The 27289-nt window shown below is 36.6% G+C and overlaps 1 protein-coding gene across 1 annotated transcript in view; it reads right to left on the bottom strand.

Moving 5' to 3' along the window:
* The window catches only part of KCNH7 (potassium voltage-gated channel, subfamily H (eag-related), member 7), a gene marked incomplete at its 5' end in the record, with an annotated part of 46251 nt that continues 18962 nt past the window's right edge, over positions 1 to 27289 (bottom strand). Inside the window, 6 exons of the mRNA XM_009075149.1 lie at positions 1 to 459; positions 1815 to 2007; positions 5264 to 5432; positions 10243 to 10506; positions 22232 to 22331; positions 24995 to 25200. Of these exons, the coding sequence (XP_009073397.1) occupies positions 193 to 459; positions 1815 to 2007; positions 5264 to 5432; positions 10243 to 10506; positions 22232 to 22331; positions 24995 to 25200 (1199 nt within the window). The remainder of the gene's footprint in view (positions 460 to 1814; positions 2008 to 5263; positions 5433 to 10242; positions 10507 to 22231; positions 22332 to 24994; positions 25201 to 27289) is intronic.

Below are 27289 nucleotides of genomic sequence, written 5' to 3'. Positions count from 1 at the left end.
CATCAGAACTGCTCAAATTTACCTTACAAGCATCAGATTTAGGAAAATATACAGTACTTTTGCATATAATGGTATATTCCTTGTAGCCCCTGAGTCAAGTATAGAGGATTTAAATACAAAAAAGAAAAAAAAAAAGGAAAACCAGCCATTAAAAGCACTTACATTTTTATGTGAAGTAATAGTATAAAAGTATTATTTCCCAGGAAGACCAGGATCAGAAACATGCCTATGAAGACTCAAGATTCCTACAGTGCTTAGTGAAGATTCTGGCAAGGAAGGGTGCCTAATTGGTGGGAGACAAGGTTTACAATGCTGTGGGGGATGCTCTACAGACTGGTCACGTTCTTGGTCTAGAAAAGAAGTCAGGTTGTCTTCTGAGGCTGTGTTCAGATGCACTCCACTTGAGACGGATTCTTTGGATTTAAGTTTTGATTTTTCAACGTCTAGAAATTCAGGACACTGGAAGTGATGAGAAGAAACAAGATGGTAATAATTAAATTTGTCTCTTCCAGGCTCTTGTTCTGCTCAAAATTAGCACATTCAGATGGTTGCTGGAAAACCATCTTTGAAAATTAAGCAGTGTACTGAATTAGGTTTTACATGGTACTGCATTTGATTTAATGTGATGGAATGAAATGTTGTTGATTAATTGTGGAAACCTGCATATCTTTTCCTCTTCTCAGAGCTGCTCATATCATATCAAGATGCACAAATGAACAGCCCTTTCTGAAGGACTGAATTCTCTTGAGACCTGATCTAAGAGTTTGCAGTTTTGTTTCAGAACATAACTCTGGAACTGCAAAATTCTGAATACTATAACAGTTCGGATTCCAGCAGCACACAGGATTTCTTCAATTTTAAAGTTGGAATTTGCGTGAAGTGTGCAGTGTACCTGATGATATTTGCAGGGCGTGGCATATTTCTGTTCAGAGATGTGTATGTATTTTGTGCAGGTGCATGCACAGTGGGTTTAAACTTCTGAAAACTACTACTACGTGTTTGCTGCTCTGATAATCTTAATGCATATGAACTTTTGCCTTCTGGATGTGTTAAACTTACTGTTCCCATATGTATCCCAGCATGCCTATGAGGAATCTGACACAGCTAAGCACACTGAATTTGCTAATTGTATGCTATATGACTGATTTTGGATTCTAAACACACAGAATCCAAAAGTTCGGAAATAATATGCCACATCTGTAAGCTGTTAAAATCCAGAAATCCTGAACAATTTGGGCAATCATCAAATTTTGGCTGAAAAGAACTGGGGTGGAAAACACGTGTTGGGAAATGCAGGTATGTCACAGATCTGTATGTCTGTGTTTCCAGCAATAGCAAGGAGCTGGACACAAGAACGGGTTTAGCCTTTCCACTTCCATATGTGTATAACCATCACGCTGCATCAGCTGGACTTCTCTGGTCTGCACCTCGAGGAAAACATAGTCATGATGCCTCTCAGGACTTCATGAATGGTACCTATGGTAGATGCACCCATGTAAGCAGGTCTGATGCTTGGAAAGTGTTTGTGGTTTACATCCATGTCTAATACTTTTGTTTTCTGCTAGTTTTTGTGAAGAGCATGACAATAAAGCAAATCAGTCTGATTACAAGATCATTGTATGGATTTCTACCACCCTCACAGAAAATGTGGCCTCTGAAACTGTGGTGTCTAAGCCCACTGTGGAGATGCTGGGCCAAAGTAATGATTTCATATTCCTTAAAGTAATGAGCAAGCTCCTAGATTTGTGTGTATTTCTTCCATCATAAGAAAAAGATTAGCAACCCTCTTTTGATCGTTTTAGACAGGTGCTTACCTGAGATGAAGGACTGAAACTTCTATCTGTTTTAATTGCTGCTGCAGGCTGAAGCTTCTGAATCACCCGCATTGCTGGCTGCTGAAACTCTGCACCTGCAGTCACCATGCTATAGGCAGGTGGAATGAGTGCTGACTGCCTTTGCAGAAGTTGCAGAATGGTTTGGATATCAGCAGTCATTTGAGATTCAAGCCTAGAGAAGTTACACAAAATCAGTTAACTCATGGCCAAGAATAGGTATATTTTAACATACTGATTACAGAGGCATTCAAGAATGACCTGCAGCTTACTAATAAAACTATTGCTTATTTTAGCATGACCATGTCTTAAATAGAACAGTAGAGGGAGTACTGAGCCCTTCCAAAGCTTCTGGCTCTCTCTTTCCTTTGCAGAACGCCGGCATGCTACATTAAAGATGAGTTCATCACTGTGCCTTATGTTTGCAACAAGATACAACGCTGGGGCCAGGCATTTGATTGAAATCAATTGGAATAAATATATTATCTTCATTGTAACTAAATTGATTTGTACTGGCTGAACATGGGACACTATTCTTGATGCATCTGACAATTCTGACATCCTCAATGCTAATACAATGCACTGAAATAAGCAGAAATCACATTTGTGTGTTTACATGAAAAATGAAAGATGCGTTCAAGGTGATTAAAAATCCAACTGTTTAATTCTCCTTGTTGCGAAAATTTATTCAAATTTACTCTGGCCTCAGAATAAATGTCAGTATTTCTGATGTTCATATTTTGTACCTTTTGAATTTTTTCCCCCCTTTTAAAAAATTTATATATGACTTCTGAAACACTTGAGCTGCTTATGTTGTTCATACTTCAAATCCATAGCACTGAAATAGCTTTCAAATGGTCTTGCCAAAATCCATGACAAACTCAGGAATAGGTAATGCCTATTGTGCCTCCCCAGCTGCTGGAAGGCTACAGCACATGCTATGACAGATATACAGCCTTCTGTACTGCAACTCAGCTTCTGACAGAGTAAACAAATCTTTGTCAGCAGCCTTTAATGTTGTGAATGTTACTACTCAGGCTCCCAACAGCAGCAGAATTGATCCTGTGCTGACAGATTTTTGTGCTTGCCAGGTGCTTCACTGATGTTATTTTTTATCATGTTGGAGTTGTCCATTGCCTGTGCCATTTATTTATAAAAGCATCTGTGAAATTTATCTGAAAGGTATGCCCAAAGGATATTTAGGATGCTGTTTCTTCCTTTATCGGGAAAAGCTGGTTTAGTGGCAACAGCTCATATAAAGAAAGGCCCAAACCAGACTAAATGTTAGAGTCAGTTGTGCGTCAGTTGTGCCCTACGTGCCCTCTTGTTCAGCGCCACTGAGTTCTTTGCTACTTGCAAATGTGCTGTTCTCACACAAGGATGGTGCTGATGCCACAGGGGGAATTACTGCAGCAGCAGCAGAGAGCTTCTGTCTGCTAAACCTGAACGTTAAGGATTCAGTGAATAAAAGGTAGCATTGGAGAATGTTGGTCCATGATTGACTTTGAGTTAACTCTAACACTGCTCCCTTCTTACTTTGTTAGCACTTGATGGAAGTTTCCTGGTACTTCAATGAGTACCTCTGGTAGTCTTTTTTCATCATGATTGCATATAAAACTCTTTCCATTCTCCAAAATTTAAAACAAATCCACATCACGCCACCCAAACAAACAGGGAAACCTTAGATGCTTGGCCCACAGTCTCCATGAAATTTCAATTGTTTAAGGAGGAGAAACAGAGATAACTCTAGGGACATATTCCTTTTACAGCGGCTTTCCAGCCCTTTGTGTCTGTTTAATAATTGACTGTTACGCTAAACCTCTAACTTGGCATGGAAAAGTTCAGGAAGAAGTGACCACACTATTTAGTCCATCAGGTCAGGTCTGACATAGGCAGGAAACAATATTGTCTATTATATACATAGAAGACCCAGCAAGACCAAAAATCCTGAAAAGCTTTAAAAACATGAGAAGAGTTAAAGAATAAAATGATTTAATAAAATCCATAGCAATTTAATTCTTGGTTTATCAGAAACAATGATATTTTGTTACAGAAGAAAATACTGAGAACTTGCATGAGAATTTCATAACACTATGGGTAAATTTGAGATATAACTTCTGTTTCAAGAGCTTAAGATTTCAGGAAATTAAATGTAACCAAAAGACTACATACTGTTGATGGGGAACCTATGGCTCTTTAGCTATGTGACATTTACAATTACTTAGAATACTTGAATTTACTGCAATTGGAAATTACAGCAACTTAGGCTTACATGTTAAAAATTACTTCTTAATGTACTACATAGTATTCAGAAATGGAAAATACTATGGTTTGATTGGCTTCTGATAGATGAAGGAAGAAATATGCAGTTAACCTGGCTTTAAACTGATTGCTGAAAAATACAGCACAGAATGCCAATGAAGAACTACTAAAGTATAATTAGGACTGAGTGTGTGTCATAGTATTTGTCATGGAAAAATATTGAAAACAATGGAATTGTAGAATAAAGATAATTAAAAAGCCATAGTCCTGAGCATAGGGCAACTTAAAGTTACATGGTAAATTACAGTGTAGGATGGATCAAAATTCTGTAGCCATATTTTTAAGATGCTCTAAGATATGCTGCTTAGCTGCCAGCAAAGAGTAGTGTATCAGGATTATGCAAAGGTAATACTGGATTCTGACAAAGAAAGCATCATTTTCTCCTGTAACAGGTTTAAGTATTTTGTCTTTGCATACTCCTATGTCTTACTTACTATTATAGAGTTGCAAAAGGAATGTATCTGCAATACATTTTTAATGGAGGCAACTGATGTACTCTGTCTCTCCAGGAAAGAAAAAGTACTTCAGATATTGAAGATACTGAAAACTGTCATCTTGTGGACATGTAAATATCTGGTGTCCCTGCCCAGAGCAGGGGGATTGGAACTAGATAATTTGTAAGGTCCCTTTCAACCCAAACCATTCTATGATTCTATGATCTAGGAACAGCATTCTGGATGAGGTGATAAATAAATTTAACAATTTTAGGTGCCCCAGTACAGCTTCTTGGTTAAAAAAGATAATTTCCTAAACAGTCTATCAAGGAAAAAGGCTCTTCTGTAAGGGAATTCAGAGTAGCTAATGTGGGTACTTAGAGGTAAGAGACACGAATATTGTGACAATGGAATTAAATATTTTGTACCCAGAATTCACAGAATCAGTTTTTCCAAGAATCTGGAATGCTTAACTTAGATAATATTTAGGCTTCTCGGAATGCATATTGGCAACAAAGTGATATTCCCATCAGACACACTTTTGAGCTTCTGAAGATGTGAACGCTTTTGGAAACTTCCAACACAAACTTATTCCTCCAGTAGTGTCAGCAATATCAGTTGTATCATGTACTCTTTCACACATAGGTTTCTTTCTGGTCATATCTCTGTTTTTACCTGTTGAGTTGTTCTTGAAGTAAATCTAATCGATTCTCGACTTCCCCATATATAAAATCACTTTCAGTTTCACAGATCCCCCATGTAACATGGGGTAATGCTGGTTGAATTGTGGAGTCCTGGTACTCCTGGATGTTCTCCTGCTCCCAGTTTCTTTTATCGGAGATATCTGATCAAAAATAAAGAATAAATTTATTCTCTCAAGCATCCCACTTGTGTTTCTCAAACCTTGATAGTCAAATAGGTACATTGGCACATTGACTGAACAACTCTCTTTGCTCTTATTACTATTTAAGGAAAGCTAAATGGGGTCACATCCATCCCAACATTTTGAAGCCATAGATAAACAAACAGCAAGTCAGCATCATCAGAGTTCTACCACTGAATGGCTCCTCTTTCTTTCGTTTTATTTCTATTACTTTACCAATGAATACCCAATTTTCTCAAGATGTTTTTTTAGCAATTTGGTATTCACTGAAATTAGAAATATTTGTTCTAACCTAAATGCATTAAATGATGTACTTGTATGTCTTTGTGCATTTCAGAGACCTGACTAAGACCACTTCTCTTGCCCTTGAATGTGCTATTGAAGTGTATTTATTGTTTAGCTTTTTTGGTGTAAAAGAAGGACTTGCTGCATTGCATTTACAGCACTGGACATGTGTTACAGTGCATTGGGATGCCCCCTCTACAGAGAGGTGCCAGGCCTCAGCTGGCTGCCTTTCTTACCAATAACTGCAACAACAGTTGTCTTAGCAAGGTTGGTGAAATGTAGTATGTTTTCTCTGAGACAGGGGCCATTTAATGCAGCTCATCCTTGCAAAAGGAGACTGGTTATTATTTTCAGAAAGGAAATTGATTTTCATTGATGTAGCTTTTAGCATCACTACGCTCCAACAATCCTTATGTGATTGTGGAAAGCACATCTCCAAAACTCTTACAGTACTGTGGGGTGAAAGTGCCTGTTCATTTTGTTTAATAATCTGGGAGTCCTATAAGAATGAAATATGCGGTATTGTTGGGTCAGTCAGAGATCACTTTAACATTAAATGAAGCCTCGAGGTAAATAATTATTTTCTTCTGTTTGAATTGCAGATAAAATTTTGTATTAAGACAGGGAAAATAAATTTATTTCAAGTTAAAAAATTCCCAGTTACATTATTAGGATTTTACTGCAGAGTTTCATCTATCTTGCTGAATTTAGTCACCTTTCTAAGCCTTATATATTTTATGTACAATATATGAAATATTAAAAAACATTCTTTATACGAGGCATTTATATTTATTTCTTTGTCTCCAGCCCTTTGTATAAAAACAAATAAGATGATGAATACTCCGGGTCTCACCCTATACCTTCTGTGCACAAATTCCATCCCTCTTGAACCTCCCAGTTCTTGCATCTCTCTCACTGCACATTACCACCAAACAGAACTCAGGGACACTTCTTCCTTTTGCTGGGACGTCTGGTTTGAGTTATATCTCCTTCCTCTTTCGTTTTGTTTAATTTACACCTCTGTGGATTTACTAGTTTGCATTCTTGGCTCTATCCCCTTTCTCCTGTTCACCAAGCTAGTGAAAGGTTACACATCATTTATCATGGGATATACTAGCTGCACTTATCAGACAGAATGAAGATCTTGCTGTGAGCTTTGCAGAGCCTACAGGTGTCATACTTAGGTTCAACAATGGTGTTTCTACAGCTCCCCTTGCCCTGATGAGCCTTTGTTTACTTGCTCAGTACCACCCATTCTTCTCTGCTGTGATAAAAAAGGCTGTTTAAGTTTTAACACCTGCTCAATACAACTCCCATTAGAGTTGTATTTTTAATTATTTAATTACATGAAGTTACAGAACATATTAAAGTTCTTACTGTGCTCAGGTTGCTGCTTCAGCACACAGCTGGACAAAATCCTTGACTGCTTATAAGACAGCAGTTGGATTTGAATCCCACATCGGTCCCTGAATGGTTTGCTCAGATCTTCTCCTAATACTTCTGTTGGCACTACATGGTGATAACTTAGCATAGGTTACATTCATTTCACACTTGTGAAATTTTTCTAAGCAACCATTGCGGCCAGAGTCATGTTTTAAATAAACAGAAAAACCCCATGGTGTGGGTAACATGTAAGAGCTTTGTCCAAATGCTAATAGCTAATCTTTTTCAAAGATGTCTTTGAACAGTGTTGCTCTAAGTAAAGAGAAATGGAAATATTAGTTCCTGCTCATAGTTAGTATTTCAAGTAGATTTAGCCAGGAAGGGGAGCTCTCACTACATGACTCCAAGTGGAAGGGGAGACTTTCTTTTCTATCTATCTATCTATCTATCTATCTGCCTATCTATCTATCTATCTTAATCAGAGAAAGGTGGTTATTGCATTATCAGATCTTTGGTTTGCAGGAGGTTAAGATTTCCTAGAGCTGTACATCGTGTTTGAATTTTATGTGACATGATCTATGACTGATTTTATGAACTGGGCAGGAGGAAGGGGAAAGAGATTTCATCTTGGCTACACAGAAACCTGTTCAGTTTTACAGTCCCTTAAGCCAACAGAAGGAAAGAGGTAAAGGGTGTCACAGAAGCATGTAACTTAGTTTTATGAGGGGCATATCACAATTTGCAGTGTCCTAGGAAAAGTTGGAAATGCTCTCAGCCAACTGCAGGGAGCAGAGTATGACAAATTCAAGGGTGAAATTTTAAACTGTGGGTGTAGGTGCAATGGATGTTGTAAATCCAGTGGACTTATAAGCAGTGAATTTCATGAGCATTTCACCGCTTTTCAATGTCCTGTAAAGACCAAGATGTTGGTTGTATTACACAATAAATCATTCAATACAATCACAGATTTTCAATGCCGTAGATTATCCCAGGGAAATCAGTTGGGGCTTTTTTGTCCCAAAATATGTATTTGGAGACTATTATAATAGACATTTAATTTGTGAGAAAGCAAATGAATTGTCACTGAAATTACAAAATAAGTTCACACACTATAAGCAAGTTAATAAACTGTAACATATGGTATTATACTGATCTAGGTGTCTTTTTGGGTACTTCCACATATGTAACTCCAGAAAAGCCTGGCAACAGTTACAACTTTATAACCAGCTATGGTCTTCCAGGGCTTGAAGAATCTTAGACTGAGAGCTAAGTCAATACATGTGTAACTAGTTTCACTTGAACAATTAAAGAATCAGTCTTATAGCCCAAGTAACGCCTAAGTGAAAAAAGCATTTTTCCTTAACATATAGCTAACAACTGCAGAAAAATTATCAGGTCTTCACAAAAGAGCTGTATCTTTTAACATTAAAAGTTGCATTTTAGGATTATGAGAAAGATGTTTATACTGTTTCTGCCCACATTATATAAATTTTTAATAGTCTTTCCATTCATTGAAGTAATGAACAAAGCTTAAAACGAAACAAAAGGTAATTAAATATGTATCAGTCACAGTGCTAATGAATTGGAGTAGCTTTATACAAGTGCATTTGTATCCAAGATTTATAAGGTACCATAATATATGAGGATACATACAAGCAAAGTTTATTTCCAAATTTCATTATGTTTGTGACTACTCCTATGGTAAGTTATAATCAATCTGTAATTAATAGCAGGAGTAGGAATTTAGTTTAAAACATGTATCAGTCAAAGCTAATCTTACTGACCTTGAAGTTTTTATGAAAGTTGCAAGAAAGCTCATTACCTTTCATACACATTACTAGAAGCGCTAAATTACAAAGTGGAAAAAAGAATGTGGTCTTAATCAAGATATGTAACCTTTAGACATGATAAATTTAGCTCAAATAAAATCTGCAATAGGTTGCCTTGGAAAATGTTGCTATAGCTGCAAGGACACATTTCTGGCTATTGGGAGGGGAAAGGTAACCTTTCCAGTTGCAGTACGTATGTGGCGCAGTTTTATAGAGCCTTAACTTGAGGAGAACAGACTTCACCACCTACTCATACCTCTGAGATATAAAAAATACATTGTTTGGTCTAATTATTCATTAGGCTTATTTTAAATGATAGCCTAAAAGCCTAAGGTTCATTGAATGATGGCTAAATGGTTAAATTGCCTCAATGGAAACTGCTGGGGGAAACAGCATTAAACAATAAATATGTAATTCTTCTCTTCAGACTGAAACAATTACAAATGAACTTGCAGCAATATTTAAACTGTGTATTAATCCAGGAGTTTTCATTAATTTCCTTTCACGTCACTGAGACAATTAATATTTTAGTATATTAGATGTAATTTTAATTATGTGATTTAACTCTATGTAAAAGTATCTGAGATTGCTTAATAGTTTCTGATCATTTGTCATATACAAAAGCTCAAATCCTTGTTCTTATGCCTTATGGAAGTTGGGATTTGTTCTGTGTGATGTAATGGCACTCCTTTAACCAACACATATGGCAAAATGGGATAGCATTCTTTAAAGATATTATGAAATTTTTTCACTTAATTTTTGTTGTGCCTTGTTAATGCAGCAAATGACACTAGTTACCTGAAAACACTATATTGGTGCAGTGCAACCATTGCTAGGTTTATCTAGCTCTCATTATCTAGAATCCTTTAGTGTCATCCAACCCCAGCACATAAAACACACTGTGATAGATTCTTTAGTCCTTTGAGTGCAGTTTTCATCCATGGGCACTCAGTGAAGTCCAATACCAGTGGACAATTTTAAAGAGTTTGTTTAAATTACTATCCTAAAGTAATTCAGTTACAAGATGATTTATTAACAAAACCTAGAATGGCCTTTTGGAGGTTCTGTAATCCAGTCCCACAGCCACTGTATTAAACTGCATCAATCCTCTTGATAAATAATAATTTTTGATCTAAAATATTTTTTCTTGCTAAGCTTCCAGGAAACACAAAAGTAAATATTATGTAAAGAATCGATAGAACCATTCAGATATTTGTTAATCAGACTGAAAAAATGTCTGCTCAAACTTTGCCAAATAGCAACAGCTGGATTACCTTTGCAAGAATTGCTTCTTTTATCAATAAAAATTTCTTCTGTGTCATGATCCATTTCTTCGAAGTCCATCTCTGTGGTTTTCTCTGTTACAGACGGGTAATCAGCTATCCCAGAAAACAGGGGCTTTTGCTCATCTTCAATGGAGGACACAAAAGATGAGGAACCACTTTTTTTCTCTTCAAAATGTTTCTTAATAGATTGATAATTTCTGGTGGTGTCACCTGAGGGCTCAGGATCACTCTGATCATTCTCTTTGAAATAATCTGTGAAGCAGAAATAATGATAAGCAGGTCATGAAATTGTATTCTAGCTCATTACGATCTGAGGATGGACATGATTATTAGATCATGTAGGAAGTTCACTGCCTATTAGAATAAATAATTTTAAAGCCTTTTTTGGACTCTTCTATCAGAGAAATTTTGTATTTCTGTTGAAGTCCTAGAAGACATTTGCATGTATGTACTAAGGATTCGTAGTCTGTAAAACATAACTCATTTTGCAAAAAGTTGCTTGTATCCAAACAGCAAAGACTTTATCGAACACAGTCCTCCTGTCTTTTTTTTTTTTTTTTTTTTTTGTGTGTGGTGAGGATATTTGAGGAAGCCTTACATTCCAAATTTTGGAAGAAATCAATTATGTCATTCCCTCATCCAGTTTCTCACATTTTTGGGGCATTTTTCACAGTCTTGACAGGCTAAGAGTCATGCATGTTAGACTTGGTATCAGAAATACTCATTTAAGTTATGCCTACATGAGAGTGTCTTTGCTGATTATTCTTTTCCTGAAAAAGTCATATGTATTAATCAACCATTCATCCCCTAAATGTCTTGGCTACCTAAACAGAGAGCATATTTCTCCACACTTATTACAAGATTGCTATGGTAGAGAGAAACCCTGTTTCTTTCTGTACCATATGGCACAAAAAGAAGGGAGCTCCTTGTCTGACTTTGTAGGATCACCTCAAAGCAACTTTCCAAAGTAGCCCAAATTCCTTAGCCTTTAGAATTAGTTGCAATTCTCTGAACATCCAATCTTTTGAAGAAGAGCACACAACATACTGTGATATATATATATATATATGGTAGCAGAGTACCAGTCAAGTTGAGAATGAATTTTTCATTAATCATATTCAGGGTCTGTACTGAGCAACACCATATTCAGTCCTCTTAAGAAGTGGCAAGTAAGTCTAGATTTAAAGCAGATACTTTTAAAAAATAGACATTGTAGAAATTAAATAGGATTTAAACCCAAGAGCGATCATTTATGAATAAAAAGAAGTCTTGATCTCTTTTCAGCATAAACTTGAAGCTAATTTCCAATTCAATACTTGGTTTTACCTAATTTTAACTGAAATGTCAAGACAATTTCAGTTCTGCTATTTATTTAAAACACATTTTAGCAGGGTAGTCTCAACAACATATAAATACTGTAACTAGTTTGCGTTAACTTCCTGGGGAGACAGCATGATTTCCCATCTGCTTTGTGCTAATTACTAATCAACATAGCTCTGGAATGTCTGTAGTCTTTACAGCCTACAGCAATGGCTAATGCAACATTTAGTATATTCCCTAGGTTTCTTCTCTGTTTTCTGGTCACTGTAAGGAAATGAAACTGTGGCCTCATCTAATCCTCTTTTATCTGCACATAAATGAATGCAATATCTGTAAAGAGCATCCTGCAAGGGTCCAGACATCTGTGAGCAATGAGGGCAGGTAATGGGGAACAAAATAAACCCAATAACAAAGCAGACCTCCTGTACCTGTACTGTCTAGAGTCTCAAGGGTGATTAACACCATCCTGGTCTGAAATGACCTCACTATCCTTCTGTTAAGCAGGACTACTGGCTGTAAGTGATACTAGTGATACTCTGTTACTGCAAAGGTGTCAACACAACTGCAAATGGGCTGGTACCAGAAAGTACTTGGTGGATGCTCAGACTGGAGAGTCAAGGGCCATGTTCCCTCCAATTCCATCCCCAAAACAATACAAAAGCAAATGAAAGCTTCGTAAGAAAATTATATTGTAGATGTCTCCCATGGCATTTCTTGTAGGAATATATGGTGACAATACATAGAGTCATGCTGCAGTAAATTGTCTTAATTACTTACTATTTGACTGACTTCAACCTGTGAAAAAGACCTTCTAATAGGAGCTTGAAATTGCCAACTTTTAGGGTAATTTTTTATATTCATAGGATTTTTGTACTAACGGTAGCTGTAATGAGCACTCTATGGGATACAAATCAATCAGTGGACTAATTTTAAGGAGAGACCATTGACATACTAGTGAAAAAATTGTATAGCAGCTGAACTATAGCAGACTGTCTTATCTGTCATATTCATTAAATACTAAAATATCTAGAAACATGAAGCCAGATTCTGCTAATAATTGCACTTCTATAAACCCAAGGAAATTCAATTGATATCCCTGCATTTAGTTTCCATCTATATCAGAATAACAGAACATGTTATTTTCCAAATGCTGTCCAGGTACAACAAACTCACTGGCATGAGAAGGAAAGCAGAGATCTGTTGATAGGTCCTGCCTATTGAAATCAGGAAAGATTTGTTCATCAGCTGATCTATTTCAAAATAGACATCTTTGGCTTTACTGCTGTTGCTTTATCTGCTAGCCATCTGGCAACACTCAGAAACTCAAAAGCTGCTTTCCTTTTAAAAGACTCATATTTAATGCTAAAGATTCATCTGTCTGGAGGATAATCTTGTGATATTCTGCACCTAGAGTATGAATTAAAATAGAAACTGCTCTTTTTTATTGACTCGTCAAGACTTGATGATGGTGCAAGCTCTGTACCTCAGCTCAACATCTTAGCAGTGCCTCTGTAGCTCAGTGGAAAAAAAGTTACAAATAATATCTAGGTAGTGCTTTATTCAGAATGTGAATTTCCCCTATTTCTCCTTCCTTTTGTAATGAAATCCAGTCACTGGTTTGGAATGAATTTTCTTGATGTGTGTGTCTGTATGGATAAGCTCACTTTCTGTCACACAGACTCTAGGTTTCAAAAGTTTTCTATTTTTTCTTTCTATTCTGCTTCCCAGTGTAATCATTACCAGCCTCCCCCTTTCTCTCCTCCTCTCCTTCCTCCAATTCAAGTGCTTCCTCTTTTGTTTTCCAGTAATATGAGTTTCACTCTGATTCTGATTGCTGTTTTACTGAAGATGATTATTTTGCAACTTCCTGCTTTACCAAACATAAACAAACATCATTTACACTCTTTATGGGATTTGTTTTAGGCTGCTATGGGTTTTGGGTGCCTGCCGAGTTTACAGTCCTCTGACACTTGCTGTCTGGAAATTCCAAAATCTTCAAAGTAATTATCAGAAGGTTTGTGTCCTGCTTTTTGTGCGTGCACTGGCAAAAGAAGGGAAGAAGTGGAGTTGTCATAGGTCTGTGTCATATAGCTATGACATTGACTTATAGAAATACTGGCATTAAAATCCAGCTGTTAGGATGGTTACCAGAGATCAGACTGGTTTCTTTTGTGTGCCATGGTCTGTATATTGAACTTTTGCAATATTCAGACAGTGCCAGTCTGCATGATCCAGACACATTTTCTCTTAATGTTGCAAACAATATTGATGAAAGAGACAGTAATACATGTGGAGCAGCATTGTTTAATATTGCTATAATTTCATTAACTGGAATTTGTCATACTTAATCAGGTTATCTATACAGCCTAGTGTTTCAGAAGGTGTCAAATTTTTACTCCCTGTTCAGCCATCCAATAAAAAGTCCCATAATATAACTAGACAAATTCAATTTTGTGCAGGAAATGAGTGAATTACTTCCTCATTCCCACAGAAAACAATTCGTATTCCAAACCATAAAACAGAAAATCCTCACCATTAACATGATCTGCATAACTATAAATCTGTTCAGCAGACATGACATCTTCCTTTTCCTTTGAAAAAATCTACCATATTATTTTACACTGCATGACGTGCATCCTTTGGTAAGGAGAAAGGCACATTATCACATGGATGGAGGGATGGTTAATGGTTCAAAAGGTCTGGAGTTCTTCAGATTCTCAGCAAGTATTTTTGTTCAACTGTTACAAACTCTTTATTGTGTGACATTTGCAAGTACTCTTGTGGTGATCAGTCTGTCTTTCTAGGTATGAACAAAATATTTGCTAGTTATCATGACAATTAATTGTCATCATGACCATTTGCTATCTGTTCTTTGCCCGTTACTTTGTCAGCAGAAAAATGCCTTATGTATCCACCCATGCACCATGGGCGGAAAACATTTTGAATGGAAAGTCAGTGACCAGTTCACAAAATCACTGCTTTTCACTTAGTGGTGTACAAACATTAAAACTGATACATATTAATTATCTAATATCAAAAAGTACTGGTACTGTGGAACAGGACCAATACAAAATGAGGGGCGATTCTGGAGAAGTCTAACAAGTTGTACATAGGCTAAACTACTCTATAGAATGCCAATCAGGGAGTTCAGGATCATCAAACTGCTAATTAAAATGCAGCTTATTTTTTGCCTTGCTGTTTGCTTCGTACTTAGTTGAATGTGATTGGTATGGAGTACATTGCTAAATATAGCTGAGTGCCTTCTGATAGAATGGCTTATGGAAGAGTATCGAAAAGGAGGAAGCTGACTGCTTGTAAACATGAAAATGGAAAACAAATCAGTGTCTGGTCATTCAGTAGATAAGTGTTGCTATGGTGAAGGAACATGGTGAACACATGTTCCTTTATTTAAGAATAAAAGAAAAATGGTAATTTGTGTTCATGTAAGATATATTATTATAAAAAGTAAATACTTTTATGAAATATATGTATACATATACATATATATAAATGAAACATAAGACTGCAAACAGTCTTACTGCAAACAGGATGAGGAACTTTAGTGGATTTATTTTTCAATGGAAGAAGGACAAGATCCACAGAGTCCTTAAAACGTATGATGAGCAATAGATAAAATTCAGGACTTCATTTTGTATGTAATATTTGAAATGGCAGCTACTCCACTTCCGCTACCAGAAAATTTGTCTGAAAACTGATTTTGGTCTTGTCTATAGAGATAATTTCATACTTCTCAAACATCAGAAAGTACTATAACTTACCCTGAATCCACTTAAATAAACCTAAGACATTTATAAACCTTGAATTTTAGTGCTTGAGCTCTTGTCTCTCAGAATCAACTTCGCCTACAGTCAGCCTCAGAGTCCTGACGCTGCATATCGTGACATCTGGAAGTTTGTCAAAGCCATTCTCAACTCATGTCCTGACAAGGAACATGTTCCAGGAAAGGTCATCTGAAAGTTCATTCCAAAAGACTAACAACTTGAACAAAGCATTCTACCATTTTTCAGCTGAAGAGAAATTTGTCCGTTGTCAGGACAGTCTTCTATTGCCGTCATGATCATCTCAGGTCATGACTGGTGATCAGGTAAACTGAGAAGTGCTGCCTTCATAAACATTTTTGATTGCCTGCTGAAAGCATAGCTTGCTCCAACATCTACACATTACCAATACATCCCTGAGGATAAAATAGTAGAGAAAAAAGAAAAAACTTTTAAGGAAAGTTAAATCATAAAGTTCTTATAATTAATAACTTGAAGTGATAAGAATGCATAAATTGGTATCTCTAGAGCTTTTCTTGCTCCATGGTGAAACGTCATTGATGATTATAGCACTGTTCAAGTTAACAGAACATCTAATTACGTGCTTTTTGGATGGGTCTTAATGCATGAAAACTCTATGGAAAAATAAAATATTTAGTGCACATGAAAGAAGAGTAGTTTGAAAGATGTACACAGTGTCTACTGGACAGCCTGACAAACTCATAGCTAAACATTCTCCAAATTATCTCAGATGGAAAAATAGAAATTGGTATGGTCAGGAGAAGTAGTTGGTCCTAAAGTTCTGAAACACATTGAACTCTTAAAATCTGCAGTGCCCTTTGTATAGCAAAGGTCTCTGGACAGCAAAACCATTTACATATCACATATAGCAATAATCCTTAGTACAGTGAGAGAATTAGCATAAAGGCTCTCTTTCACATACACTTTATTTGCTTTGGTAATCTAAATAATCACATAATATTCTGATGGTCAATTGCACTGTGATTCACTTTTAAAACTGGAAAGTTATATATGCAGCTTCTTAGTTACAATTAGAGAAAGCAGTAAAGCACACAGTACCTACTCAGTGATAAAGGTATTTCTTCATATTTGAGGGCCATGAGATTATGCATTTTAGAAATTAAAAAATAAGCAATGCAGTGAACCCTGAAGTCATCACATATTTATTAATAATTTAATTTAACAACAGTGATAGATTTTTATAAGATGAGGACTGGCTACATTCCTACAATTTCTCTTTCTGTGAACATCATATTATAGTAATTCTCTTGGACAGCATAATATCCAACAACTTAGCTGAAGCAAGAACAACTGAAAATAGCCCTTTTCATCAGAGATTTGTTTGCTTCTTCTGAAACAGACACAAAGCTTGGCCATTTCCAGAACACGGCAGAGACCAGAGTTCTTAAAGGTGCACACACATTTCCTGAGATATTTCTTAAGCTGGTAGAAAGAATTTGCCTAAACTTCCACCAGGCACATGAATTTCTCTGTCTGGAAGTCCTGCTTCAGCACCTTCAATTTGATGTCTGTAAACCTGCCAGACCTCAAAATGTGAAACAATGCCAAAGGCATTTCAATAGCTCCTGAAACCTGAGCTGTGGAAATTCCTGTATTCTTCAACACACGTTTGTTTTCCTCCTTCTTCCTCACTTCTCCTCATTATGTTTCCCTTCAAATTTCCCACCTATCTTTAGGACCTCCTACTGACAAAATGTGCTGTCAGATACATGTGTGGTATTGGACTAACACCAAGGAAAAATTATGTCTGTTTAGAAACTGATGCAGGAAGATCTCTATTCCTAAGTGGGTTACTGGAAGTATTGTAGAAAAGCTAAAATATTTTCTCCTCTTAGTAATAAAAAGTTTTAAAGTTCTTTTTATGTGACTATTTTTAATAATAGAAGATTAATTTAATTCCAATTTCATTTATAATTTGGGAAGTCCTAAGTCTACACTGGGGAATCTAAAGATATAAACTAGTGAAATTCCATCATTATAACAAGTTCTGGCTATTTTGCTGAAAGGTTCCAGTGGGTTGGATAGTGAAGGTGGAGGAAATGAACTGTACCAGAGAGAGCTGTTTGAATTACTGTTCTGTCTCAGTGCTGCTTGTGAGAGTTTGGTAAGTTAATGTGACCTTTGCTGTGTTTCCTCTCTGAACCATGAAAGTTTGGGTGATTCTGGAAATATGGAAGAGCAGAAGATACTGAAACCTCCCTCCACCATCCTGGACTAAAGCCTGGGTAACTCTTCCATAACAATCTGTGTTCCTATTTTTAAATGGATTTAGAAAAGAGCTAGTTTTGAATAACTAAATTTGAGACACGTTAAAAAAGCCTCGAATTTCAAAGTTGAAGTGAGTATGCAATCTTTCTTTTATTCTTTCGTATTCTTCAGTACAATGAGATAAGTTTGGGACAGCCTTATGGCTGCATTTTCTTTGCTTTGTCTGGTTTTGTATCAACTTTAATGCTAATCAGATAATGATGAAAGGACAATTCTTAAATTATACTTGAGGCAATAATGCTATATTTAAAAAAGTCAGAAACAAAGCATCATAACCATGCACCTCAGAATGGATTCAGGGCAAGGGTCAAAGCAGTTCTTCTATCAAGTTTAGAATTCTCTTCTATTTGACAAGGAATTCAGCTTTCACTGTAGTACTAATATTACTTATTCTTCAAAGGATGGCTGTGGGTATGTGTGACTGACTGCACACAACATTTCGATTAGATTTGGCCTTTGGAAACATCCTCTCTGGGAGCAACTTCTGGAAACAAGACTCTTCTGTGGAATCTCCCTGAGGTGGCTCCTAGGCGCTGTGGAAGCAGCAATAACAATAACAATAATAGGAGCAGATAGAACACTGCAGTGATGGGTTCTGTGGTGACCAGGTACTTTTTTGTTAGAGGTTTCATGCATAAGGTAAGATTTTGGGGACATGAGGTCTTGTTTCCAGCTATATGCTTGCCTGCCAAGATCGTGCTTCATGGTCATTTAATGAATTTGGCTGATATTAGAAACTCTCTTCTAATTAAGTTCAAGGAAACTTCATCAGCATAATGCAGTTTAACACAGTTAAGTAAGAGCTTCAATTTTTCTCCAGATTCTTACCCTACTTTCTCTCTGGGGACACAGCACAGTGCTTGACTGAGTCATCTATTCATAAAGTAAGAATGTAGATAGAATGTAGTTTATTAGCTGGGGGAAGGGGACAAGAATGGGAAAGAATGGGGGAAATGAGGTGTTTGTTCCCCCATTCTCTTGGTACTGCTCTACTTCATAGTTCTAAGCAGGAGAATCAGTTCCTGAAAGGTTTCCTTGTCTTTTGTATTGCCAGCTATGGCCTCTGGATACCTTGGGTAATAAAGATGTGTTAATATGTTTTGGCTTCTTAGACTGAATAGTACCTACAAGCAATGCACACTTAAGGTAGTAATACTAATAAACATTCAATCAGAAATTTATTAGATCTCTGGCTCTAGTACTGTATGTGTTTACCTATTTAACAATATGCTAAACCACTGCAAGATGTATTTTATATCCCGCTTGATCGTTACAGTCTGTGTCAACATGGGCGAGTGCAAGCCTCAGTGTAACAAGATTTTGTGCAAACGTTCATTGTGGCCTTTTAAAATCACATCCATGGAACTAAAATTTCCTTCTTATGACTTTCCTGGGCCAGCTGACACTGGAACTGTTTGAAGAAAGTTAAGATTTTAGAGCCGACATTAAAAAAAATGTTAAACAAGATGCTAGCAAAAGTGATAAGGCTTGAACTCCAGAAAAGTCTTTTCAAGGCCATAAATTTTCAGGCTCTCAGTGAGCCTACTTACACTCTGAATTTTTCACCTGTATATTGGATTTCATATTGATGTAAACAACGCTAGTGGTGCCCCATTCAGCATGGGATAATAGATCTGCCCTCAGAACTAGCAGAGCAAAAGAAACTTCTCGCCTGACTGAATGTATTTCCCTTGAAATTAGCTAACTCCCACAGAACTGCTAGAGGAAAATGAGAAATGGGAAAGATAGGATTTCATTCTGCACTGCTGAAAATGACAACTGACTATAGATGGAGCAGCTCATTGTCCCTTAGTTTTCCGCAGGAGACTAACTTGCCAGCCCAGCTAAGAGCTTTGTTTGGAACCGCCAGGCAGGAATTCTGCTAATTTTAAGCAGTCACACGGAGAGTTTCTTGGCTGACTGTCAGGCATCTATGGCAACTGGCTAAGTCTGCACCTGCACCTGTGCAAGAAGTATCATCCATTATTCTGAAAGAGCTGCAGTGAATTTCTTTTGGGTGGGAGCAAGTATAAGCTGCTATGTAGTATGTGTATTAATTTTTGCAGAGGACCTCTTGTGGTATTGCAATCCATTCTGGAAGCCAGAGAAAAAGCTGGACCATTGAATAATCTGGTACCCTTTAAAATCGCATTACAACAGAGCCCAATGTACTAGCTGAGATAAAGTTTTATTGACACAGGTAAGAAATGGTGGAAACATGTATGTGGAGTGAAAAGGTCTTGTGTGGAATTGGAAAAAATAGTGGTACTCACTGCAGATGCATAACAGAGAGCTGTGTTGATTTTGTTTAACCCCTGATAAAACTTGTGCAGGAAGAGTTACCATGGCAACAAGGTCCAAATCAGGCTAACATGAACTAAAGGCTGAGATAACACAATCCCATTTTTAGCACTCCAAAAGGGAGAAAAATCACTGATGATCACACTAAAGACACAATACAATTTCAAGCTGCATAATGTGCTAGTAGGTCAACTGCTGAAAGCAATGAATATCAGCAAGAAGACCATATCATCATTGTCTCCCCCCCAATAATTACAAATCAATAAGCATTTAGTGAGATGTAAAATATCAAAATATAAAAGTGAGAATACTGGGTGTCTCTATCCTGTTCAAACTGTAGTTCTGAAATAAAAATATGATTGTTAAAAGTAGTGGTACAAACACATTTTTAATCTTTAAGCATACTGTGACCAGAAGTGGTGTTACCAGCTGTTTGTTCAGGAACCCTGTCTTTTCTACTCCAGTTCTTCTGCAAAACTCTGCAGGATCATCCCCAGCACCACTGTGCTGGAACTCCCTCCTACATATAAAGGGTTGAAATGAATCTGATATTACTTTATAAGCCAATAGTAATCTCTAGTACTCTACAACTTCAAGAGAATGTAGGATGAGCCATAGAAAAGTGACTCCAAAAATCTATGACTATGAGGTGTCTGCTGTGGCTGTGGGAATGTGTAGAGAATTTGAACAGGGTCCAGAGAGGGGCAGTAAGCCATTGGGCCAAAAGGGTACTCAGTTCTTGGCAAAGGACTTTTACGATCTCATCTTTTCCTCAGATGGACTTCCAATGTACCTCACTTCTCTTTGACTCAGAAATTACCTGGTGCTCTAAAATCATTGACAGAAATAAGAAGCTTGTTGCCAGTCTTGTCTCTTCTTCCCCAGTGGAGCAAGTATTTTTGTCAGAGACAAAACCATGAGAAATTATATTCTTTCGAAAGTAAGGCAAATAAATGTTTCCAAGAAGATGTTCAGTGTAATCAACTGGGCAAGAACCATAAAATCCTAAGGGTCTTGGGATCACACTGACACCTGAGTAGCCTATTTGTAATTCTGCAGCAGGCATAACATAAAAGATCACTTCCATCTTGTCTAGGTAGCAGCATATGTTTTCTCATAAGAAATGTGAAGGTTATTCAGGCAAAGCACCTCTGTCAACAGATTCTTTGTGAAGAGCAGATTGAATATTTCATAGGGACATTTTACTGACAGATTTGTTGTCAGTCTTGGCTTCCTGCCCTAAAGATGCTTCTCTAATCGAACAGCAGTGTCATTGTTCTGAATAGCCACACACCGGATTATAGTCTTCCTTCATCTAGTGTTATACCTGCTATATATGTTTAAAGTGTTCCCATTTAATATCAGCTACTCTGCTACTCTTTAAATTGGTATTATGCTCCATTTAGGATTGAAGTTTAACTGTGGAGTGTGAAAAACAGGCATACCAGGAACAGCAATTTGTCAGACAAACCATTCGACCATAAAAGTGTAATGTTTTTCAAGGAATGGTGTTTTCCCTAAATAAAAATGAAAATCCTGTAACTATCAGTTTAACTCTCTTCATGACTGCTGCTGTCTGACCATAGCTACTGTCTACAGTTCCTGCTATTTAGCACTACTGAATATTGGTGAAATAGTTTGATATTTCACTGAATTTTCCTTCATTAGATTTGTTCCCAAAAGCCATTAAGGTGAACCTATGCACAGAAAATGTTACCTGAGCTTTTTTCAGAGCAACCATTCATACTTCACCTTATGAATCAAAATCGGACTATGGTGAATCTACTGTATCCTGAAATATTTATTTTTTTAAATTTTAAAATATTTTAATATCAAGGAGAAACACTACCTAGTATCAAGTTCAACAAAGCACTTTGCTGAGGAAATAAAATCAACACTGCAGTAAATAGTCCAACAGATTAGGTTCTCCAAACACTTTAAACAGTTTGGTGTCTCAGAAAATAGATATTGTTTAAGAGCGAATACATGTATGTATATATGTTTATCTCAAAGGCAGTAATGTAGCTTAATGTTGGAACAGCTCTGCATAGACAGATGTGAAGTCATGGAAGGGTGAAACTAATATCTTCTAGTTATATGTAAGCATATAAGGGACAATGCACAGAGTACTTTTGCTGCCAAGCTGGATTCTCAAGAGCCAGTACAGTAACAGCCAACATGGGACCCTAATGTACCCAGCATTACCAAGTGAAATACCAATGAATAATGAAGTAGTGCTGTCTAATGTAAGAAATGAAGTTAATTACCTTTCTCTATTTCACTTTGAAAGGACAATTTCCGTCTTCGTAGTTTGCAGTTATCTCCATCCATATCATTAGTAGTTTGTGATCTTATTACGAGGTCAGACTTGATTAATGAAATATGAAACAAAATGACAGATTAGTCCCATCTAAAGAGGGCAGGTTTGTAATAGGTGACTGACTGTTAATCATGTTCAAGCCTTAAGAAAGGAAATACACAAGTCAGTCTGCATCAACCTCCCCACCCCAGCTAATGGTAGTGCCCAAGGCTAACATTAAAAAGTTCATGCAGATTGAGCAAACCCGACAATGTCACCACCTGATGGTGAAATAAAAGTATCCTCATAATAAGTTTACATGGAAAGGCATGTGTTCATGTGTTGTAAGCTTCCCTGAACTTGCACAGCTGTAGTATAAGTAATTTTAGAGTAATTAATGAAGAAAATTAAATAACCTCTAACACAAAACGCATACTGTTTCAACAAGGAATGTGGTAACTGATTGCAATTATATTTGTATTTAACTTCATGGTAATGATTACAAAGGTTAAATTTTACAGCAACAGATATGAGGCTGACAAACATCAGGCACTTTTACCTTCATAATTTTATCCTTTTAGACTGTCCCTTCCTCTCTATCATATATATATCATTCAGATACTTATTTCCATACCAGAACACAATGTTGCCTTTTTTTATCCATCTTACGGAAGATGAATGTGGTTTATTCTTCCACAATAAATACAAGATGCATTTAACTATTTTTTCTACTTATTTAAAATGGAGAAATTTACAAATAAGCAAATATAACACAAGTTATGCTCTTTGTGTATATATCCATGGCATTGGCTTCAGCCTACGTCCCTTTCCTGTGCTACTGAGGTTTCCCATAGCACTAAAGTAAGCAGATTTGCATGTGAGAGAAGGGCAGAGGGAAAGAAGTGGGAAATGTTTGCACCTTTCTCTATTCCCTCCATTGTAAACCTGGTGAGTAACATGCTTCAGTGGTGACCCACTGGTGGAATAACTGCACAAAGAGAAAGCTACTTCTACACAAATAGGAGGACAGGAGCAGAAGTGGAGGGAGAAGCGCCTATTATTCATATAGTAAAGTTAGATCTGAGTGATGCTTTGAAGATGAGAATGTGATCATTGCTTCTTTTGGGTGATGATTTTTCTGGATTGCAATAGGCAATGGAAAGCAAGTGGACTTGCTAGAGAAAACAGTGATTTTGCAAGCTCAGAACCATAGGTGAGCCTCTCCTCCCCTCTGTGTCTCTGTGAAGTCCAGTGATTTTTAGTTAGTGACTGGTACAGCAGGAAGAAATAACAACTGAAAAATTTCTAAGGTACATGAGCGGTGTGAACTTTCTTTATATTCTACACCACAAAACAAAAGATGGATTTTTTTCTAAGGAAAAAGTAATGATAAAATATTGATGATAATATAATTGTAAGAAATATTTGCTCGGACTAAAATCATTAATGTGAATTTATCCTCAAGGAATTTTTCAGATATGTGGACATTCAGTTTTAACCTAAATTTATCACTAGAATATATATTCATTATGTTGTATTTCACCTGTAATTAATAATTATGATGTTTATAATGCATACAAAAGGATGGTTTGAAAATAAAGAATATAACTGGTCCTTTATTTTCAGAATGATGTCTTATTTAAAAGGGGTCATAGTAAAAAGTAGAGACATTTCTTGTCAGAAGTTATAGTGATTTTAGTTTTTTTAAAAACATAAAGATCCATATGTGATTAGCAAAAATGTCCCCTATCATTTACAGCCCAAAACTTAAATGTTCTTTGTCTCCTTGCTTCTCAGACAGCCTTTGAGGCCTAATTATGTTAGTTCCTTCTCACTGAACCTCTGTTTGTCCTTAAAAGTATCATTGGAAACCACAAGACAACAGCACCTCAGAATCAATCAAATGTAAACTAGCCATTCTGTGGGCAGTGTAGTCCATGTCTGGTGGCCAGTGCTGCTGTAGCTGCAACCTTCTGGGGAAGGCTTCAGCCCCAGTATGCCATGAGCTGGGCAATAGCTTACCCCTCTATCCTTCTGGCCAAACCTCCACTTTCTTTCCCAAGTCAGACTAACCCTGTCAGTCTGAAATAAGAAAGCACTAGTAATTTTTCTACATTCCTGAAGATGCAATTTGTGCAAAAGGGGACACTTAGGACAGTCACTGTGGGAAAGAGATACCAAGAAATCGCTGCAAATCTGAAGACTGAGTGAAATTTGAAAAGTCCCTTAGAAGTTTTCAGTCTCCTAGGAGGTAGAGTGCACTCCAAGATAAGAGAATTAACAATTCATGTTTGAAAGGCAATTAAACATTTTCTACTGCTAGACACAGAATGAATCTGGATAATCTGATTTATCTTTATTTTATGGATGTACAATTTTGTTTAGTGTCAAAAGTTCCCCTTGCGGTGACCTAGGCTCTAGTCATCTGAAAAAAAACATATTTTCCAAGGCTTTAGCAAAATCCCCATGGGTGAAGCTTTAATACTATTTAAATATAGAACCAAATCCTGTTAGATTAACATCATCTGAATAATTTCATTGACTTCTGCCGAGTTTAACTGGCTTCAGTAGGAGCAATCAGGTGAGTATATTTTTTAAAAATAGGATTTAGCCTCAGGCTTTTAGATTTTAATTTTGCTAACCTTGGTTTTTCAAATGCTATTTTCAAGTTCTGTTACTGTGGGACAGATTCAGCCCAATATTAAGAAAAAAAATTACTTATTATATGTACCTTTGCAGTTTCATCTCTCAGATTAAAAGTCAGTTCTAGATTGGTGAGGAAGAGATCAGAAAATTCAGGGTACATATCCAACACTTCTAGTAGATCTTCTCTCTGGATCTTATGTAAGTCACAGTAAGTTAAAGCTCTCACATCTGCATTTGACTTTCCTGGTTTTGCATAAAGATGTACCATCTCTCCAAAAATATCATTTTTCCCTGCAGAAAGAAAAGTAGAGGGAGATTATTATTTTAAACATAAGCCATTAAATTGAATGATGTATTTCTTTATGATAGTGGTGTAGAGTACTTGATTTTCCATGAAGTGATACAATCAGATTACCACTGCACATATGTTGTTGCAAAGCAAAAGTATTGTTATTAAATATTAAAAGTGAAATTATGAAAATCAGTGAAATTGCATAGGCATATAACTGGAATAAATGAAATGAAAATCTAATTTCATCACAATTTTTCTTCAGTTTCATCAGAGCAGCATGACCAGAGCAGGTACCCTTGTCCTTGTAAAAACATTATTTGCAGACTTAAATCATATTGTTATGATGACAAAGATGTAATTTCTATTGTTCAGTACAGCCTAGGACCTGTCTGACCTGTAATATCATTTTGTTAAGAATTACATAAAGGAACTGACCATACTTGAAATGCATTTCAGTAGTAAATTACTTATTTTTTATATTTTTCAGAGGGAATACAAAACATCTAAGATGCAGAAGGTGTTTTGCAGCAGATCTTTAGACATGACTGCCTCTGTTTTGGTACCATTACAGTTCTTTCAATCAATGCTGACACATTCGTGGAACCTGTTCGTTAAAATTGTCATCGCCATTTAATTGCTCAAATTCCCCAAATCTTTCACCTAACCTTCATCAATACAGAGAAGCTGCAGCCATAGACCAGTGAAAATTTGCTCTAAATGAAGGGTTTCAGTGGTTACCTGCAAAATGAGGATTGGGGGGAACTAGGAAAACACTTGGGAAAAGAATAGTGGTCATAGCCAGGCAGAAGCAGCAGACTGTAAAAAAGAATACAGGGTTGATTTTGCCTCTCTGTTAAACGTTTGTGCCTTTTACATTATGTTACTAAAAGTAGTTCTGGTTTCTCCATTCTCTAATAAAGAAGCTAAAAACAGGGTGAGCAAGCAGCTAAAAAAAGTAAAAAACCATTTAAAGGCTGAATTACAGTGAAGATCTTAAAGAATACAAGAAGATTAAGAGATAACCTGATTATACTGCATATGTCCTTATAGAGAGGAAAATTACTCAATACTCAATGCCTCTAGAATACTAGAAGGAATGCATAGCCAGACCAATTGAAAGAAATTGAAGCAAGAGAATTTTCCACTGGAAATTTGTAACAATAAAAATGATTAATTATGGGAATAATCTGCCAAAAAAGTGATATTTTTTTCATCTCTTTATGCCTTCAGATCAAAACCTGTTGCTTTCTTTCAGCAACCACAGATCATTAGGTGTAACAGATAGATAAAACTATGAAATGTAACAGGAGTTAGCCAATATAATCCTTCTGGCCTAAATGTTTATGAATGCAGAGGTCCCTATTCAAGGCATATAATACCTTCTCTGCAATGTATTTACATGATTGCAGTATTTTTACATCTTGTCTGCAAAGCTGAAAGAGATGATAGATTCCAGAAAAATTGTATTTTCTAATGATTTGACACAGAATTACTGTTGTCAGGTCAGTACTTATCAGGCTTTACTCAGACACATCAGATAGCACTGATGATTTGAGGAAAACTGAGGGACAAATCCAACATTTATCAGAACTCTTTGATACCTTTTATGAAGATGCAATACTCATTAAGAATGAAAGCATCATCCATGTTACCTCTGTTGAAGTCTTTTCAACTCCGGAGGACAAATCATTGAATATTTCTTATGTCCATATCTGTGTGTAGGTTTTTCGGAAAGAGGAATTACCCAAAAATGTTTGGCTAAGCATTGATAAACTTAGGTTTCTGTGTGATTTCATTGCAGACTAGTCTTCATTTGTATCATCTACTCTTATTCTGCAAATTCTTCAAGACACCACAGACTCATTAACTGGAGCCAGTTATCAGGCAGGATCCTTCCTCATATACCATGCTACACATAGGCTCATAGAGCAGTTTCCTTTGGTGGCAGTTGTGTACACCTGCCTTTCTGTCTGGCCCACCATTCCCTGGGAGAGTGGGGCTGGTGTGAGCAGCTTTGGCTGGAAGAGGTATAGTGGCACTGCTCTGCAAACACCTGGGTTTCTGCTGCAGTGTGAAAGCATAGGGATC

Source organism: Acanthisitta chloris, unplaced genomic scaffold (assembly GCF_000695815.1).
Source record: "Acanthisitta chloris isolate BGI_N310 unplaced genomic scaffold, ASM69581v1 scaffold45, whole genome shotgun sequence".
Lineage (NCBI taxonomy): Eukaryota > Metazoa > Chordata > Aves > Passeriformes > Acanthisittidae > Acanthisitta > Acanthisitta chloris.
This window is presented reverse-complemented; position numbering and strand designations above follow the sequence as displayed.